Below are 20,247 nucleotides of genomic sequence, written 5' to 3'. Positions count from 1 at the left end.
TAATCTTCTAAAGTAGTTTTGTGTGTGTCATATTAAATGGTGCAGAAATAATAATAGATTTATTATGCTTTTAAAGTCCTTCAAAATGCCATGCAGATCCTCCTCTAGCTCTTCTGTTTAGAACTTAGTTTACTATAAATGTATTGTTGTGTACCAGTTCCAGATCAGGAAAACCAATCCAGATGCTTTATCTATCTAGTTATACTAGATTCCTTTTTTTCTTCTTTTTATTAAGGAACAAATGTTAAATATTTTTTGATATAAATGTTAAAAGTTGGCTTTCTAGAAGAGAGTAAAAATAAAATGTATCTGTTGACAGATGATGATATTCTTGTTAAGGTTTCCAGAATTCCATTACCTCCCCTTCCCCCAGTGCTCCAGATGTATCCTAAAGAGATGTATACTTCATGAACAGGGCTGGGAAAATATTTCAGACTCCCAAGTGTCAGTCCTGCAAAGAGATATTTGAAAGAATTGTTGGTGCTACTCTGAGCAGGTGTCTGAGATTGCTTCAAGCCATGATCTGGAAGCATTTAAAAATGTTGCCTGGTTCTCCTAGTGAGCAGTGCAGGGTTCACCCAAATCATTTTGCTGCCCAAAGAGGCTGCAGTGTGCAAGCCAGATGGTAAAAAAAATACAGCCCAGTATTTTCCTGCCAGTTTGCCAAAAATTATGCATCTGGTAATCTTTAGGTAAATCTTCCTTGCCACAGGCAGTCTGCTAACAAGTATGATCTAAGTATTTTATTTAAGAAAAAATACATTAAATATTTCTATCCTGCATTCAAAAATCAATGAAAGGTGGCTTCAAGTATTATGATGGGTGAAAGTGGTACAGCTGAGTAGAAAAATCCCTGGCAGAAATATAACCGGAAACCAAGGTGCAGAGAATTGGTGGGCAACAGACAACTGCCAAAGTAAGAGCAGAGGGTTTTGCTGGATGGGAAATTACATAAATTAGTTACTGTTAGATTCAAGCTGGTCTTAAAAATGGGTGTAGTAGCTTTGCTAGAAATGAATGAACTACTGAAAATTTGCAAAGCTTCAGACTGTGTCCATTAAGGCCTCGCTGATTGCAGAGTTGCCCTTTGGGGACATCCTGCAAAATGATGTAACTGAATGAAAAAAGGGCTGTTGAAATAGAGGTTTCTTCTCTTCCCGCTTGCTGTGTTCTGGTGATTTGGTACTTAAACTGGGTTTGGGCATGACCCTTCGCTAGTTCCACAGTGGGATTGTGTTGCTGCGTGTGGAAAGTGCCAATTTCAAGAGCAGAGGCTCTGAAGTCTTCTTTTGCTGCTAGTGCTTCTCCTTGCAAAGGAAGTAAGGGGAAGGGCCCAGCTCTCTTTAGGTAAGTTAGACAACGAGGCAGCCTTACAAGGTTAGGATCTATCATCTGTTGTTTACTGTTGTGGAAAAATAGTTGTGTCAGGTATTCTTTCTTATACAGCATGTTGTGTCTTGGCATTGTTGTATAAGGGGAAAATCTTTAATTGTTCTGGTCAGTTTTATCAGCTTTATTGAGGTTGTTGGTGGGACAGAATTTAATTGGTAAGGTTGAATGTTCAGAACACTTCTTAAAAAACTATTTTTGTTCTCCTGTGTTAATGTTTTGTTTCAGATTTCTGTAATTTTGGTCCTATTACATTGCTTATTAGATGTCTCATTGTATTGATTGTATCAACTTGCAATTTATGCTATATAATCTACGCTGAGTGTCAGTGTGAAAGGGAGACTGTAAATAACGAGCAAAAAGTTCTTAGGTCTCCCTATTCCTAGGCTGACACTTTGACTACTGCACCATATTGGTGGATGTTTTATATCAAGGTTTTGGTGATGGGCTCATTTATTTATATTTAATTGAGTAGTTGGTTAAAAGGTAGACTACTTTTTGTATCTTTACTGAGTTGGCAGCCTTGTGTTTTACTCATAAAAACTGAAATTGTTCTATCTTGGTTAATTGTCAATCACTGCTCTTGACTTTTGAATTACAATGTAAGGTATCTTTTGCTACAATCAGTGTATGAATGCACTGTCTTGATACCCTGGATTATAGAAGTCTTGTGTTAGGTCTAAGATAAAAATATCCAAGGACTTTAATGTTGACAGGTATTCTTTTCAGGACCTGGTTAAATGGAAAAGGGATGGGAGCCAGTTGAGCAGGTTCACAACATAGGTATGCCACTATCTTCTGTTAGATCTGCTTTGGTTGGCATAAGAGGATGGAAGTTGCAACAAGCACAGACTATTCTCCTTCACAAACCAGTTAAAACAAAAGTTGTGCTGTTGCCATTGAAATGAATGGGAACTGCATGTTTCAGCAGAACCTTTTGTAAGATTGTGCTTCTAGAAATCAGAGGCAGATAGGAAAGAATGTTGTCCAGTTGAGTTTGATTCTACTGTACTTAGATTTTGTACACTAACACCTCTGTCATGCTAAGAGGAAAAATAATAATGTAAATATTGAATACTAAAGACTCAGTTATTTCTGGCATGTGTTTTAAATGACCCTCTTAGTGGAATGCCCTGGTAGCTTTCTGCTCTGTCTACTTTTGTGGCTTTTCAGTTACCAAAATATAGGGCTGCCATAATGCATTTGCCTTCCATAGGCCAGTGAAATGACACTCCATTAAGTAGGGTCAGTCCATTTCCCATTGAACTGGTTTCAAGAGTTGTAACTTTGTTCAAGATCCACCTTTATAAGATCCAGTTCCTGATCTAGGGGTGAAACTTGACTAACACATGCTTGTTACTAGTAACCCAGGATGAGTAATCTAGCATTATGTTAGGGCTGCTTGAATTTTGACCCTAAAATTCTGCCATGCAGCTCTCCTAGCAGGCAGAGAGGGCTCGAGTGCTTCATAGCTTACCTCCCTCCACTACTTGCCCAAAAAATAGAGAGAGAATTCCAGAGAATTAAAGATTTACTTGTTTGTTTTTGAGGGAAGGCTTTCCTTCACTGGTGGCTGAGTTTATTTATTTCAACCTTCTGAGCAGTTAACTCTCAAATTAGAAATTATCTCTACTCTGCCACCTACTCCCAGAGACCTTCTGCCATGACATGCTGTCCTGGTATGGTAGGAAGAGGTGGGCATAGCCAGTGCTTCAGTCCACTTGGTATGGTAGGAAAAGGTGGGCATAGCCAGTGCTTCAGTCCACTTGCCTGTTGGGAAGGGAGGGACCTTTGAGATTCTGAACACAGCCAGCTTCTTCCCACAGGAGCAGCTATAACTCATAGCAAGGCTCTAATGCCCAGTACCGGCTTCTGGGCAGCCCATCCGTAAGTCTTCAATTGTTGGGACTCTACTAAGCTGTCTTTGCTTGCAGCTTGCTGGACAGGGCACTGAACTAAAAATCTTGGAATTGTTCACCAATGGCCCAGTCTGACAGGCTGCAAGTAGCAAAGCAGACCTCTTAATACTTTTTTTTTTTTTTGGTGGCAGATTCCATTCACTGCTAACAGGCATAGCTGACTGGCCTATTTATCCTGATTCTTTATTAAATCTTTCTTGGGTTTGCCTCTGGCAGGAGTAAGCTGTCCTGATCTCACGGGATAGAGGGAGGTATAATAATGCTCTATTGTGAATTTTAGAGAGCATTCAGAGACTACAATGGTGAATATTTGTGACAGAGCAATCAGGGCTTGGTTAAAAGACACTCGCAAGAAGCCCATAAGAAAGCCAGATATTGCTGTGGTCCCAGTAGTGTTGGTTGTAACTGTGTATTAAGATCAGGCTGGCAAGATTTCTCTTGTTGGCTACAATAAAAGAGAAACAGCTGTAAGACTCAAATGCTTTCATTGTATGAAAACAGCCTTCATTATTGTCTTCTTTTAAACAAAGTAATATGATTGCGTCCTTTAAATGAATTGTCTCTGATTATCCTTAGATCTCAGTTGGAAAGAGTTTCTTGGCTGGGCTTGATCAGGATCCAGGAATGGCCAGCAAAGGAGCTGCAGCTTCAGCCTCCATGGAGAACTCCAATACTGGTGGGACCAGCGGAAATAGCAGTAATGGGGACAGTGCCAGTCAGGACAGCACTTTCGAATGCAACATCTGTTTAGACACTGCCAAGGATGCTGTGATCAGTCTGTGTGGACACCTCTTCTGGTTAGTGTCCTGTTCCTGGTTGGCTGTCCATCCATCCATTTCTTCAGTTAATGTCCTAATCCACCATAATCATTAAAACTTTCCATTAAAAGGGTGGTGGAAATCCCACAGAAACTGAATTTTTCCTAAGCCTTTCCTGATCACCTCCAAACCAGTTGTTACTCCACAGCCGTGTATCTTGGAACAGCTTGTGGGTGTTGCGTACTTGGTCTGGGAGATGACTATGTAGCAAGGCTCTCTCCTTCCCTCTCACCTCTGTTATCGCAGGTCAATTTGTCTTGCAGCAACATTCTTTCTGGAAGAGGGACTACTTGGGAGCCTTGATTGTGATTGTGTGGGATGGGGTTGAACATTTGAATTGGAGAAAGTGGCAGGTAAAGAATTTGCCATGGTAGTTGAATTGGCTGCTGAAGGTAGAAATGTGCTTTACTTATAAGCCACTGAATTCTATGGATTTTTAGGTTCTAAATGAGAAACCCCAGCACGGGCTAAATTTTGTGATGAAGTAAAGTTGTGCCTCTGAAGATGTTGTTATCTGTCATGCGCTTACCATTGTCAGTCCCCTAGATTTGGCATTCTCTGTTCTAGAAAAATGATTTGAAGCTGCTATTCTTACTAAGCCCTGACCTGGATGGCCCTGGCTAGCCTGATCTCGTCAGATCTCAGAAGCTAATCAGGGTCAGCCCTAGTTAGTATTTGAATGGGAAACCACCAAGGAATACCAGGGTTGCTGTGCAGAGGAAGGCACTGGCAAACCACCTCTGTTAGTCTCTTGCCATGAACCCCCCCAAAAGGGGTCACCATAAGTCGGCTGCGACTTGACGGCACTTTACACACATACGTTCTTACTGAAGATTTAGTTGGCCTCCTGGAAACTGTTCTGAACCCACAGTTTTCTCTGTGGGTTCGGACCTGGCATCTCCAACTAAAAGGATGATTTGCAATACCTCTGATTGACAGCAGCTCTCCAGAGTCTCAGGCATAGAAAATACTGACCATGATAGATCAGTGGTCTGAATCAGTAGAAGGCAGATGCATGTGTGTGACTTTTGCTATGACATGATACAGGTAGGTCTGTATATGACAGGGAAACCTGGGAGGGCCCCTGTGTATCTCTTCACTTTGCACTCAAGTGCAGGATCAATATCAGTCAGCTGTCAACGGCAGCTACAGCAGCACACTTTGAGGGTAGTGGAAGTTAGGCTCACTCCTTGCCTCAGCTGATCTTGTTGTTTGGGCTGGAGTGGGACAGGCTTTGTTATTCCAAATGGTTCGTGGCTTTGCTCAAAGCATTTGGTGAGAACTGACTGAGAACTGAGCCTAGCATCTCATTATCTGTATAACTATACTGTGGGTTCTGTTCCTAAGTTAGGGTAAAATGTGTTGGAATCCAGGAACTAGCTTTTATATACTAGCTGAATGGCAGAAAGATGCTCTTCAAGTGTAGCTTTGCTGTTGCCGAGAGGTTGCGGGGAAATTATGCCTGATGTTGGGAGTTTCTTTAAAGCAAAGCAACAAGGCAGAGGCTGACAATGGATGTATTTACTGCCTTTGTGGCAATCTGGTCTCATTGCAGAAATTGCACACTCAGTGGCCATTGATCCATCTAGCCGGTACTATCTGCTCATCAGTGACTCAGGCCAAGAGGTCTTTCTCAGCCCTGCTGCTTGTGATTTTGTAGATGCTGAGGACTGAACCTGAGGGTGAGGGTGGTTTGGATCCAGACTAAATTGGCAGTTTTCTCTGATTTCCCCCTTCTCGCTCCAGGACCCCTCACGTTGTTCCTCAGGGTCCCCTGTCCCCCAAGAGCAGCATCTCATGGAGATAAGTAGGTTATAGTGTGTGTGTGGGGGCGGGCAGTAAAGTTCTCTTCTGTGGATGGAAAAATGTCCGGATCCAGACCTGGGACTTCTGCATGCAAAGCATGTGATTTACACCTGAGTGAAGGATCTCCGTATGATTCATCATTGACCTGCTTCACCGTGACACATTCATGAAAATAGAATCATAGAGCTGGAAGGAGCCCAACAGCTCCTGTAGTCCAACTCCCTGTTCAATGCAGGATCAGCCTAGAGAGCATCCCTGACAAATGTTTGTCCAGCCGTTGCTTAAAGGAATCAATGAGATCTCATTCTGTTCGGGTACTCTGGTGGAAAGCCACTTTCAGGTGTTGCAGTAGCTGTGTGCAGATGGCTTTTGAGGACAGTCATGTTGCTGTGGTCATGTTTGGTCTTCTGCTTCATCTCATTCGTGGAACAGGCTGCTTGAATGTAGGGCTTGGTAGCCTCTGGCCCAAACTGGAATGAATCATTTCCTGTCTTGTGCCCATTTCCGAGTGTATGTCCAACATGGCTGTACAAATTAGGATTTCTCCTTCTCCCTCCCTATAATTACCATAAGTGTCAGCTATTCCCACTGTGTGAAAGGCATGAATTTGTCAGCTAGGAGCAGAGAAGATGGATCAAGTGCTTAGCTGGCAGAATTTAAATGTAATGGGCTGTGTAGGCAGAAGTAATTGATATGTGGCTGCCAGTAGGATTGCTCAGTTTCAGTTCTAGCTGGGGCTACCTACTTGCATTGTTTCTTATTGAAATGCCATAGCAATGACAGAAGTCAGTACAGGTTCTTGTTTGCAGTAATTATTATTTTATTCAGTTTCTACTCCCATTCCCTACCTAAGCGGGGCTCATGGTGGCTTGTAACAGTCAATATACAAATCATTAAAATGCATTAATATAAAACCCAATCATTACAATATAAAATACAATTATACTATATTGTAAAATACAATTATACTATATTATAATACAACTAAAACTAGACCTGTGGCACCATTTATAACGTTCCTCCCTTTTGAGTTCATCAAACAGTAGTTGTGGGGAGGAAACAGTGGAACCCTGGGGTGGGCCAACTGCAAAGCAGCTCACGTGGTCATTTGGGACAGGAAAGTTGTCGGTGTCATCAGAGGCAGCCGTGGGATTCCTGGCAGTGTTGCAAAGGTGATCCAGGAATTGCACCATCCTCTGAGACATTTTTTACTAGGAACCCTGGGATGTCTCTCTCGGATTGGGCGGTGCATCCATTGGGTGGGAAGGCACCTTGGCCTGGCTCTGGCAGAATCGGTCAGCTGCCCTGGTTACTTGCAACGTTCCATTTCGCAGCCCTCACAGTGCACCTTTTGCATTATACTATTGCGGAAGATCCTGTTTTGAAAAAGAGAGTCAACTGTGCTGGCTTCTTCATCCCTTTCAGCTGTGTGGTCTCCGTGTCAGATTGTACACCCTGGAAGGGAAGCAATTGAAAATATCCTGCTTTTGCTGCTGTCCTTTAAAATGTTTGGCTTACTTTAGTGTATGAGTGTAGAACCAGTGCTGCTGGAGTCCGCTGTTCTGTTTGTTCGCATGCAATTTCACATGTGTATTGATGGATTGTTGTTGTTTTTCCTCTGTCCCTACCCTCTCTCTCTTTTCTGCAACCAAATCACTTTGGAAATCTCAACAGTTGGCCTTGTTTACATCAGGTAAGACTGGTTTTCTTTTACTTTGTCTTTCATCAGCTCTTCTTGCACAATCACTCCCTCAGCCCTCTGGGGAATTCTGGCAGAAGCTGTAATATCCCTTTCCATTCCTAAATGAACTGTGTTTAAAATCCCTCAAGGGTAACTCATTGTGCTAATGGGAGTTAACATGCAATCGTTTGCAATCTGCTTTGGAGTGGGTGGTTTTTAGCTTTTATGTGTATGTTTCTATAAGGAGGCACGATTAATAATAAAGAGCTCAGAAGACTTCACAGTTCAGTAATCCTTACGCCCACCTCGTAAGGTAGATCAGTATTACTCTTCCTGTGATGCAGATGGGGGATGAATGCATGAAATAGGTCTTTCACATCACCTACAGCCTGATCCTTTTGTAACTGGAGATGCCTGGGATTGAACCTAGGACCTTCTGCATGCAAATCAGATGTTATGCCACTGAGCTATGACTCCTCCCCACCCAGTAGATAGATCGTAAAGTTGACATTTGAACCCAGGATTCCTGCCTTGCATTTTCAGGCCTTTACTCTCCATCAACCTCTGAATGTTAAAAGTGGTGGCATGTCTTAGTATACAGGTGACAGCTTAAAATATTATTTGAAGCCTGAAGTTAGACTCCTGGTTCTTGTGTGCTGAAACAAAAAATGTGTAGTGGGAAGCTATGGAAAGTGCAAGTGTGTTAATCTTAGGCAGCAGTGTGATAATGTCCGTATGTGCTTTGAGCAACAAAAGTTGTTCAGTAGGTAGAAAAGCTGCTGTCTGCACAGCTAATTTAGCACCAGGCATATGACACACATAGTAATATTGTTTCTAAAGTTTGAAGTCGTCCTCCTATTTAAGTGGCTGTTTCTCCAATATAAGGACCACTTACGATGGAGGAAGGCACTTCATGCTGAAGGAACTTCCTACAGCCTAATGTAGGATGTATGTTAAGTGCCATTAAGTCGCTTCCAACTTATGGCAACCCTATGAATTAATGACCTCCAAAACGTCCTATCATTAACAGCCTTGCTCAGGTCTTGCAAACTGAGGGCCGTGACTTTCTTTATTGAGTCAGTCCATCTCATGTTGGGTCTTCCTCTTTCCTTGCTGCCTTCAATGTTTCCTAGCATTATTGGGGGTTACCGCATTATGTATTCCCAGCGATGTATTAAGAGTTTGAAAATGTTATAAAAAACATCGCTTTAAAAGGGTTTTGATGCCACGGCCAAAAAAATGGCTGGAGGATGTCTTCACAGCTAAAGGGGCCAAACAAAGTGTGAACAGTATTTTTTATAACTCCCCTCATCTTTTCCAGTGATCTGTGTATTTTCCTAATGTGACCAAAGTATGATAGCCTCGGTTTGGTCATTGTAGCTTCTAGGGGACACTTCAGGCTTGATTTGATCTACAACCCACTTGTGACTTTTTGGCGGTCCATAGTATCTGTAAAACTTTCCTTCAACGCCACATTTCAAATTGATCAACTTTCTTCCTGTCCTCTTTCTTCGTTGTCCAACTTTCACACCCATACAAGAATACTATAATATGTTATCTTTATCTTGGTTACCAGTTGCACATCCTTACACTTAAGGATCTTTTCTAGTTCCTTCATAGCTGTCCTTCTTAGTTTCAATCTCCTTCTGATTTCTTGGTTACAGTCATTATTTTGGTTGATGATGGAGCCAAGGAATAGAAACTTCCTTAAATTTGGGTAAATCCTCTTTACATCTGATGTCTTGTTGTTCACCTGTAATCCTGCTTTGACCTTCACCAGTAGTCATTTCAAGTCTTCACTATTTTCAGCCAGTAATGTGGTGTCATCTGCATATCTCAAATTGTATATGTGATATCTACATATACAAGCATCTGAAACATGTGTTTGCAATGAACAAATTGTTGTCTTCATGAAATTCTATGAGTCGCTCTCCTGCTTCATTTTGTGCTCCTAGCCCAAATCTTCCAACAATAGTTGATTGTTTTGTTTCCTACTTTTGCATTCCAGTAATTTATTATTATCAGCGCATCTTGTTTAGGTGTGTGATCAGTTTCTTCCTGGTCACTTGTATAAAAGCTTTCAATTTCTTCCTCATCAGCTTTTGTAGTTGGGGCATAAACTTGAATGATGTTGAATGTTGATACACTTTCCATGAAGTCTGATTGATATTATTCGGTCAGACTTTGCATTATAGTCCTTGACTGCTTGTTCTAAATCTTGCCTCACTATTAGAGCAACTCTATTTCTTCTGTGTTGCCATTTCCAGAGTAAAACACTTTGTGATTTTCTGACTGAGAATGTCCTAATCCAGTCGACTTTAATTCACTCAATCCCAGGATTGCACCGTTCCATTTCTAGTTTTACTATTTCGAGTTTACCTCGGTTCATACATTACATGTTCCTATTATAAGTGTCAAACAGCTTTAGACTTTCCTTTTGCATCCATTCACATCAACAGCTGAACATCCTTTCGACTTTAATCTAGTTGCGTCATTAAGAATAGCGTTATTCATAGTTGTCCTATATGTCCTGTTATGTAGTTTGTCTGAGACTTTCTTTACTCCCACCCCCATTGGCTCTATTTATATTACTCAGTATTTTTTTTCCTTTTGTATCTTTCAGTGGTTAGAGACCAGGCCAAACAGGCAAGTGTGTCCCGTATGTAAAGCAGGAATCAGCCGAGATAAAGTTATCCCGCTTTACGGAAGGGGCAGTACTGGGCAACAGGACCCCAGGTGAGAAACTTCAAAGTTATCACTCCTAGAAACGTGCTTTCACTCACTTATATGGAACCCAGGGAGTGGCATTTGCTGAAGTAACAAAGGCATGTGGAATTGGCTAGATCAGATTCCCGTACAGTTTCCTTGTTGTCTCTTCCTGCTTGAACTAAATGCTCATTACTATTTGCAGATTAATTACAGGGCACTTACCTGCCACAGCAGCTTCAACAGGGACATACGTAGTTTTATATAACAAAGTGTGAGCAATGGGTAAACCTTAATTTGGGGCAAGAGGTTTGGGTGCCCTGATGCCTTCTTGGTTTTGTCCTGCCCTGCTGTTACACTTGCTGCCTGTTAGGCCACTGGCTTCACAACTGCATGTCAGGAAATTCTGGAGCTCCTGAGAAGCCCATCGGGGGTTCCTTAATGAAGAGGCCAGTACTGGCAGGCAAGTTTCCCTGATGGGCAGCTTGCTTTCCCACCAGTGGTAATCTTCCCGTGCAGTGTGCAGTCACAGTTGGGCATATTCTATGGGTGCAAAGTAATGGTGAAGACCAGCAACTCTGGCCAGAGAGAGTATGAATTGAGCACTAGAACATGTCCTAGAATAGGGGTCCCCATTGTGGTGGCCATAGGTGCTATGGCACCCGCCAAGGGTTTCTAGGAAGTGGGTGGGACTAGGTAGGGCTTTTTCCCAGCAGGGCTTCTGATTGACTGTTGGAGATTTGATGGGGTGTGCAGATTCCTTTAAATGTTACTTTGGCAGCAGCTGCCACCACAGGACAAGGATCTGCACTGTGTTACTGAAGTTCAGCTGTGGCAATCATTTTGTGGTTGAGTCTGCCTCCAGCAGCAACCATTTTGTTGCTGTGCCCTCCATGCCGTATCAGAATTCTAAATCTGCCTGCAGGCTCAAAAAGGTGGGGGCTGCTGCCCTAGAACATCCATCGCAGACCTCATGCAGTCGGATGATTTGTTGTGGAAAAGCTTCCCAAAAAGAGGGCAGTTTGAGAAATCCTGAATGACAGCAGTGGACATTATCCGACCATATGGGGTGGGCTGTTAAGTAGTTTGGGTGCTGATATTTATACTGGGAGAGAAGAAGGAGCTGCTTCAGGCAGATATTGAGTTTTGTTAAAGGTAGCAATCTGACAGTGGGATTAATGTGACCCATCTGTCCTGAGTACACCCTACCTGAAAGTACTCTTCTTTTGCCCAGCTCCTGTTGGTTCAATGGGGAAGGATCTGGTAGATTGTGCACCAAATTAAATAGCTGCAGGAAAGGATGCCATCTGGGTTTTCTGCCTTGGACATTGACTTGCACTGCACTAGTGGCCAGGTAATTATAGGCAGCTACTTATGAATCCATCATTAACAAAGATCCCTAGATGAGCCTCTGTTTCCTCCTTCTCAGGGTTGGTCAGAGCTATAGGCTGGCCTGTAAGAGGTTTAATGCAAAGAGGCTGGGATGACTTCAGTGTTTGGGTTAAGGGGCCCTAAGACCCAGGCAGTACCAAGTCCCCAAATTAACCAGTGCTTAACCCAACTGAATTAATTGTATCTTACAGAGAAAAAACACCTCCACGACCTCAGGGGCAGAGGCCTGAACCAGAAAATAGAGGGGTGAGTAATAATTTGCAAGCTCCTGGAGATAGTTTTCAATTGTTTTTCAGAAATAACACAGCAAAAATGCATGTTGCTGGTCCTTGTTATGAAGAAAAATCTACAAGGAGACCTTTGGCACCTTTAAAGGCCATTAGATATAAAACTGCTGGATGAGACTAGTTGTTTCTCTAGCCCAGCATCCTGTCTCACATCCTGTCTCACACAGTGGCCAACCAGTTACTCTGGAGTGCCAGTAATAAGGCATAGAGGCCAAGGCCTTCCCCTGATGTTGCCTCCTGGCAGTGGTATTGAAAGGTTTTTCTGCCTCTGAATGTGGAGGTTCCCTTTAGTCACCATGGCTAGTAGTCACTGACCTATCCTCCATGAATCTAATCCCCTTTTAAAACACTTGATGCCTGTGATAATCCCTACATCCTGTGGCAGCGAATTCCATATTTTAATCTCTCATGACTTTAATCATATTGTGACATTAGCTTTTGTTGGCCAGAAGCAAAGCCCACTTGGTCAGGTGGATACAGAGTTGCATGGGCTCTAGAGGTGGAAAGGGCTTTCAAGCTGCAGCTGTTTTATGGTGACCCTCTGGGGTTTCCAAGGAAAGAGACAGAGATGGTTTGCCATTGCCTGTGTCTGTGTAGTGACCCTGGTCCTCCTTGGTGGACTACCATCCCAGTACTAACCAGGACCAACCTTGCTTGGGTTCCTAGATTTGATGAGCTTGGGCTAGCCTGGGCCCAGGTCATGGCACATGGGCTCTAGCCCACCAAAATATGTATATTCTCCATTTTGACTAGTACAGTTCACAAGGGGGCTGACAAGGCCAGATTAATAATACATAAGAATAACAAAAGAATGCTTGGCATAAATAGGCAAAAGTAGACCTTTACATAAAACAGCCATTTATTTGTTTGTTTGATTTCTCTCCCACTCGGGGCAGCTTACAATATATTCAACAATTGAAACCTAAGTTACAATTAAATACTCTAGTAATTATAAAAATCTATTGGCGCCCTTAAAATTAAAACATAAGTTACAATTAAAACCTCTAGTAATTATAAAAATCTATTGACGTTCTTAAAATTATCACAATAGCAGGGGATTCCCCAAACAGAGGGGAAGGAACAAAGGGAAGGGAAAACAAACAGTCGTCATACCAAAAGGAATTAAAATTAACAACATATGAACAATAATATAACCAAACAGAATTGGGTGGGGGGAGGAACGGGAGGCCAGCTATATGGAAAAATCATCGCTGCCCTCAACCATAGGCCTGGCGGAACATCTCAGTCTTACAGGCAAAAAGCAAAAGTAGCAAAAAGCCCATCTAGTTGGGAGTCCCATGTTGTCTGAAGGCTGTGGCTTGACCTGGTATCTAGATGCCATCTGAGAGGGAGGGAAGTGAATTTCCCTAGAAATCTTGGGCACCACTGTTGAAAAGGCCCTGTCCATGTGGCACATTCACTGAACTTCCTGGGGGTGCACAGAGAAAGACCACTGAGGAAGATCTTAATATACCACGGCTAAGTCTTTTTTTTTTTTTTAAAGGAAAGGGTGATTCAGCTTGTGCTGGTAGAATGTATTCCTGGCCACCACCCCTGATGCTGTGGTAGATCCAGGAGCATACCAAAACTGCTCAAATGGGTCTTAAGGGGAAGCGCAGCTTCACCTAATCCAGGCTGTGTCCCAGTCTCCAGATTATACATATTCCCAGTCCACAATATTTCTACTTTGTCTGAATTAGGCTTCATTTTGTTCACTTTTGTCCAGTTGGTATGTAATCCAGACATGGTTTCTGAGCCTCTGCTGCCTCCCTAGAATCAGGTAGAAAGGACAGTGTCATCCTCATGCCGGTGACACCATAACATAGATGGTTTCCCCCAACAGTTTCATGGAGATGCTAAACAGCATAAGAGAGAACTTTGTGGCGTCTGCAAGCCGTAGGGCGGAGCAGCTGTCATGTACTAGGAGTACTGCAGTATAGTGCCCAAATGTCCCTTCCAAGCAAGGTGATCCAAAAGGATTACATGGCCAGTGGTGTTGAAAGCTATAAGGGGGAACATGAGGGAGGTACTTCCCCATACCTATCTCCCAGTTGAGTTAGAGTGATCAAGGCAGCCTCAGTCCGACTCCAAAAGAAGAGTTGGTTTTTGTACTCTCAAAGCGGCTTACAATTGCCTTCCCTTCCCCTCCCTACAACAGCCCTTGTCAGATAGGTGGGGCTGAGAGAGTTCTGAGAGAACTGTGACTAGCCCAAGGACACCCAGCAGGCCTCATGTGGAGGAGTGGGAATCAAACCCAGTTCTCCAGATTAGAGTCTGCCATTCTTAACCCCTACACCACATTGGCTGTCTGGACTGGACTGGAAGTCACACTGAAATGGATATAGATAATTATTTAGAGCCCCTGGATATGTGTTGTTCCCACTTGTTCCAGCACCTTAGAGTGGAATGGACTAGATTGAAGCTCTTCAGATCAGAAGAGTCTAGAGTAGGCTTCTTGGGAAGCGGTCTCTGCACCATCATTTTAACACTGAGGAAACCATTTTCTCCCTTAAGGGCGTTAATACCTTAATGAACCAGAGATTCAGTTTCCCCTTGGCGCATTGAATTGCCCAGGAAGGACCAGGATGAAGGATTTTTGTAATTGCCTCATATATCCTAGGATCATCTTCTTGAGTTGCATAGCCTGAAAAGTGTCAGAAGGGAAGAGGAAGCCTCAAGTACAGTCAAAGCCCAGTTTGTAGATAATGAGTCAGAACATATGAGAATAATTTCAGCAACAAAGGGTTCAGCAAATTGGTCACTGCATGCCACAAATTTAACCCCAGATGGAATTGGCCCCCTAACCATTTAGAACAGCTGCAGCAGCTGAAAAGTAACCTTTTCTAAACCCTGCCTATTTCTATGTGCTCTCTATTTCCAAGAATTGTAGCTGCAAACAAATAATTAAAAATATATTAAAAACTGGTATAAAAATAAAACCCCTACCCTCCAACCAAACTCTCCTCATTAGTGTTCTCTTCAGTAATACAATAAAATTATGCCAACATCAACAGAAAGCCCTTTGAAAATTAGAAGCCATAGAAGCCCTCCTGAAAGGAAGCAATGTCTGAGTTTGGCGCCCAGCTTCAGAAGGACCACTCTAAGGGGCTGAGGCAGCATGTGGCCCGATCCTCTAGTCAAGGCTGGGTGAGCAAATTGGAGCTGGGTGGAAGCAGAGAGTAGGAGTGCTAGGTAGATACAAGATGGATCACAGGTTCATACCAGGACAAGTGGGCCTAAATTGTAAAGACAGCAATCAGCATCTTCTTCTAACCCCTGAGGTAGATAGGTGACCAGTGTTACTATTTTAGCGCATGTCTGATCTTCTGTCATATCTCCCACCACTTAGCGCAGTCTTTGCAGCGGTTATTCATGAAGGTGCCACAAGCCAGTGTTGTTTTTGCTGCTGCAGACTAACATAGCTGCCTCTCCGGAGGAAAAAAACCTAGAAATTTAAGCCAAAGCACTGGCAAATGGAATATTAGAACAGCTGTCAGTCCCTTCCATCTCTCCTGATCTTGAGACCTTTCCCCCCTCCCCTTCTTCTGTGCTTCTGTCGACTCCTTTTAGTCCTATTAGGAAACAAAACCCTCTCTCCCCCCTCCGTTTGTTTTCTGCTCGTCAGAGGACTGTGCAAATGAAGTACTCTATATGTACATTTGCCTGTTTAACCAATGTTCTGATGGGAGCAGTTTGTTTTCTGCTTGTGGGATTTAGGATGTAGATTTGTAAACTCTCTGGGTGTGTGCATGTAAACATGCTTTGACTGTAGTTGGCATCATGCCGGAGTGTTGCTAGTGATATAGCAGAATCTAAACATAAAGCATGTAGGCACAGCAGCTACAAAATGGTAAACTCTGCATGGTTGGGAGAGCTGGCACAGTCCATAGAATTTCTGAAGGTACAGGTGAAACTCATGCATGACCTGATGAAACAATTGCAATTTCCATGTAAGTCGGCGTGGAGCCCCCAGAGTCTGCTTCGCTGTCCTCATTGCTTCAGGCAAACAGCTCTATTGCGTGTGATTAAGGAACATTTCTCTGTTGGATAGCTGAAATCACTCAGCAATTCATTCTCCTTGGAGAGTGGCAGCTTATGAAATCAATTGCTGAACTGTTGATAGCACCTTTAGTGAGGGACTTTTCCAAAGCCTTTTAGAAGTCCATGTCAGTTCACCATTATCACGTTTCCCACAGCTCCAAAAGGTTGGTGAGGCAGGACTTCCTTTTCTGAATTCATGCTGTTTCCTCCTCAGTAGGAGTAGTTTTTCTACATCAGGGATCACCAACATGGTGCCCGGGGGTGCCATGGCACCCGCCAACACCTTTTCTTGAGCCCAAGTGTTTTTAGGAAGTGGGCAGAGCCAGGTAGGGCTTTTGCCTAGCAAGGGCTTTGATTAACTGTTGGACACTTGTTTGGCTGAGCAGATTTTTAAAAACGTTGCTTTGGCAGTAGCTGCCACCACAGTACAAGGATCTGCACTGAGTTACTGAAGTGAAGCTGCAGCGGTAATTTTGTGACTGGCTCCGCCTCCTGTGGCAGCCATTTTGTTGCTGTGCCCATCATGCCACGCCATGTCAGAATTCCAAATGTGCCTGCAGGCTTTAAAAGGCTGGGGACCCCTGAGTTTAATTCTATCTTTAATGATGGTTTCTGCCAAGTTATTTGGAACAAATGTTATTCTAACTGGCCTATAACAGCACTAGGTTTAGATTGCCTCTCCTCTGGCTGGCTCCACTGCTCCATCAAGAGCCAGCATAGTGTAGTGGTTAGGAGCAGTGGACTTTAATATGGGGAACCGGGTTTGATTCCCCACTCCTCCACATGAGCGGCGGGCTCTAATCTGGTGAACCAGATTGGTTTCCCCCTCCTACACTTGAAAATCAAAAGTTAACTCTTTCAAGGTGGGTTGAATCTACTCTGCAGTTTTCAAGCTATTTCTTACAAGTCTAGTGTAGATCCAGGTTTGGCTGTTACTGATTTGTTTAAACAGCTACACAGAATTTGAGAGGTTGTTAAATTGCAACAGAATTTCTTTTCAGCCCCGAATTCCTATTGTCCTTTACTCTTGGTTTAGCTTGGTTCATCACTTACCTTCTTGCACAGTTGTTCAACTCTCCCATCTCTCTGTATTTTTCAAGACCCTTTGCCACAAGTGCTGTCACACGTAATTGCTGGGACTTGCTCATGCTCAGTGGAGTATGATTGGAATGAGATAAGGCCAGAGCAGTAACTTGTAGAGCTGCAGTGGGCAGCATCTGCAGTGAATGAGCAACTGGGGCTCACAGGAGCCTTTAATTGTTGTTCTTACATGTTTCCTGGCCTGGGGCTTCTCTTAGCTGCTCACAGATTGAAATGGGACCAACTCTGGCATTGTCAATCTGAGCTCTTAAAATGTCTAACTTTCCCCCCACTTCTGTGTTCTCTCTCTTTTTCAAGGGTTTCCAGGGATTTGGATTTGGTGATGGAGGCTTCCAAATGTCGTTTGGAATTGGGGCATTTCCTTTTGGTATATTTGCTACAGCGTTCAACATAAATGACGGCCGGCCACCTCCAGGTATACAGCATCCTAATGTTTCAGAAAATCACACAGGAGAAAAACATTAACACTTCGTCTCCCCCACAAAAAAAAACTTCTGGCTTGTGAGATGCTGTCCCTGTCCAACACAAGGCTAGGGAGGAGCATCTCAAAAAGTTGGGGTTGATTGATTCTGCTACCTTTGCCTCTTGTGTAAGTGGGGACCTTGTCTCAATATTTTAGGACCTTTGGAATTAAAGCACAAAGTTGTATTATTTTACAAGCTCCCGTAACATGAGTTTCTTTTTTAAAAAACATGAACCAAGAACAAAACTTGACAGTTCACCAATGCAACAATCGCCAACCGTGTATTTGTCATCCATCTCCTGGTGGATTGATTTCAATATTCCATACTGAATACAAGCTGTTGAGTCAGTTATGGTGGCCCCGTTGTGAAGAGTTCTGAGGTTCTAGAGAGCTATGCCTCGTTATGTGCGTGAGTGAAGATCTTTTACAAAACATGTACCTAAGAAGGTTTCCACAGCCTTTTGACATGGGTATTTCACATGTAGTTGCCCATGTATTGGGGTGGATCCAACCGTCCTGCAGCTTAAGGAAGAGCCATTTAAGTCGGAGGAAGGCTTCAAACTTTGCTCAATGATGTGGTAGGATAAGGGCAGGATCCACCCCAATAAGTTTACTGGAAACTTCACTTTGTGGTATTGGAGAGGGGCTGTGGCTCAGTGCTAGAATACCTAGTTTACAGGCAGGTTCCATGCCTGTCAACTTCAGGTAAAGCATAGCGGGTAACAGATGCTGAGAAAAAAACCTTCCTTTGCCTGATGTTCTGGAAGCTGCTATCAGTCACAGTAAATAGTACTGAACTAGATTGACCTAAGGTCTGACACAATATAAGGTTAATACGTTTGCATTCAAAGCATACCCAAAAATCCTCGGGACCCAAAAAGCTTTGGATCCATTTTTACTGTCTGCCATGTGGGTGTTTCAAGTGGAAGATCGTGTAGAACTGAAATCTTTTTGGCTGTTAACCTAGATCAAGAGAATTTTTTCTCACAAGAATAATGGGAGTGCTTATCTTTATCCAAAATATTTGATCTAATTAGAAAAGCAACAATTTTATTAGCTGTTTTTCTTTTTTTCTGATTACTCTGCCATCTTAACCGAAAGTCAGAATTTTCATTTCTTGAGGAATTAGGGGAGTGTGCTAACGAAAAACAATAGTTCATTGATTGGTTCTGTTCTTTTGCCTCTGATCCTGGAAATCCACTGTATTCAATTTGTTTTTGTTAGAGATGAGAGGATAACGGCTGTTTTCCTTCCGATTTTCCAGCTGCTCCAGGGACTCCCCAGTACGTGGATGAACAATTCCTATCCCGTCTTTTCCTGTTTGTGGCCCTGGTGATCATGTTCTGGCTTTTGATTGCTTAACTTTCCTCCACAGTCTGTATTGTACGACAGTTTGCCGGGCTCTGAGCTAGTCACAGACTGCTGCTTCCCCTTTGGCCAACTATAAACCTTTTGGTGTCCGGTTCCATAGATACTGGTGGGATCCTGGTAGCCATGGTGTTGCAACATGAGGAAGGAATTCTCGTTTATTTCACCAAAGTTATGGAATTAAAGGTCTGTTTAAAAGCATTCTCAAGTTCCACCATGTCTCACACAGAAGGTACCTGGCTGCAGCAGCGAACCCAGCTCTGAACATCCATGCTCCCAAGAGGGAGTATTCTTTGAAATCTGTGTGCCAATCAACTAGACCAGGTGCTAACCCTGGAAGGAGAGTAGGTGGCAGGCATGACATGGAAACTTCTGAAGTATATGCCATAAGAGGGAGGGAGACTAACACACCAGGACCCAGTTCCTTGCATTCATCAAAATACCACTTGCTCCAGGAAATCTCTTTACAAAGTAAATGGATTGGTGGAGAACATCTGGCAGATCACCTTAGAGATGTTCTGTTCCTGCTGTTACTCACCGCCCCTCTTGAAGATGACTTCAAAGCCAAGAGGATCAGATTTTTTTTCAGCCATAAAACTGGAATACCTTCATTTTCTGGAGCCAGATGGGACATACTTTCTCATCTCAGGGTGGAACTGTTGGACACTCCGTGGTTGTCACTTAGCACATTTCCTTATCAGCAAAAACAGTGTTCTTTTCCTAAAGTTTGTACAGCAGCCTGCAACTCTTTATTTGGGACTGACACAGTTCTGGATACTGTAGGTTATTATGCCCATTCCTCCTTCCTGAGATCTATCCAAAATGTTTTCGCCACATTTTGACGCAGCTCAGTTAGGAAGAGTGGAAGACAATCTCTGTTTTTTACTCCTTACCCCTGCCCTGCTGCTAAAGTGATCATAATTGTGGGTAATACACGATGAGGAACTTTTCCTCAGTCATTCTTTGTGTAGAAGCTCCTAGCTGTTGGCTATTAGCACACGAGCTTTTCCAAATTGCCAAAGGTGTTCCATTGGAGGTTAGGCACAATCCAGCAAGATGTTTTCCTGTGCATATCCTGATGACGTAGAGGGAAGAGCTTCCTGCTGTATAGTGCCTGAGAGAGAGCTGTTCTGAGAACTCTGTGTAGAAGGATTTCTTTTTTGGGAGAGGAGAAAGAGGGATATCAAGCTTTACAAAGTGTTGCTGCTGAATCATCTAGATCCATGAGACCTATACTTATATAAGACATTCCTCAATTTGGGGATCCCTGACTTTC

The 20,247-nt window shown here is 43.1% G+C and overlaps 1 protein-coding gene across 1 annotated transcript; it reads left to right on the top strand.

The window, feature by feature from the left end:
- Window positions 1–3,888: 3,888 nt before the first annotated feature.
- Window positions 3,889–19,031, top strand: RNF185 (ring finger protein 185). Its single transcript, XM_056859586.1, has 6 exons — window positions 3,889–4,105; window positions 7,607–7,625; window positions 10,237–10,349; window positions 11,903–11,957; window positions 17,438–17,555; window positions 18,868–19,031. Exons 1-6 carry the CDS (start codon window positions 3,933–3,935, stop codon window positions 18,963–18,965), a joined length of 576 nt encoding a protein of 191 aa, XP_056715564.1. The 5' UTR covers window positions 3,889–3,932; the 3' UTR covers window positions 18,966–19,031.
- The last annotated feature ends 1,216 nt before the right edge of the window (window positions 19,032–20,247 follow it).

Source organism: Euleptes europaea, chromosome 13 (genome assembly GCF_029931775.1).
Source record: "Euleptes europaea isolate rEulEur1 chromosome 13, rEulEur1.hap1, whole genome shotgun sequence".
In the NCBI taxonomy this organism is placed as follows: domain Eukaryota; kingdom Metazoa; phylum Chordata; class Lepidosauria; order Squamata; family Sphaerodactylidae; genus Euleptes; species Euleptes europaea.
The sequence above is the reverse complement of the archived record's forward strand: the minus strand, read 5'-3'. Positions and strand labels throughout refer to the sequence as shown.

Excerpts from the sequence above, each read along its gene's own strand:
- RNF185 (XM_056859586.1), top strand. The coding sequence starts at position 3,933 with ATGGCCAGCAAAGGAGCTGCAGCTTCAGCCTCCATGGAGAACTCCAAT. Across the intron at positions 11,958-17,437 it reads CTGAACCAGAAAATAGAGGG|GGTTTCCAGGGATTTGGATT; the intron begins GTGAGTAATAAT and ends CTCTTTTTCAAG. Across the intron at positions 17,556-18,867 it reads TGACGGCCGGCCACCTCCAG|CTGCTCCAGGGACTCCCCAG; the intron begins GTATACAGCATC and ends CCGATTTTCCAG.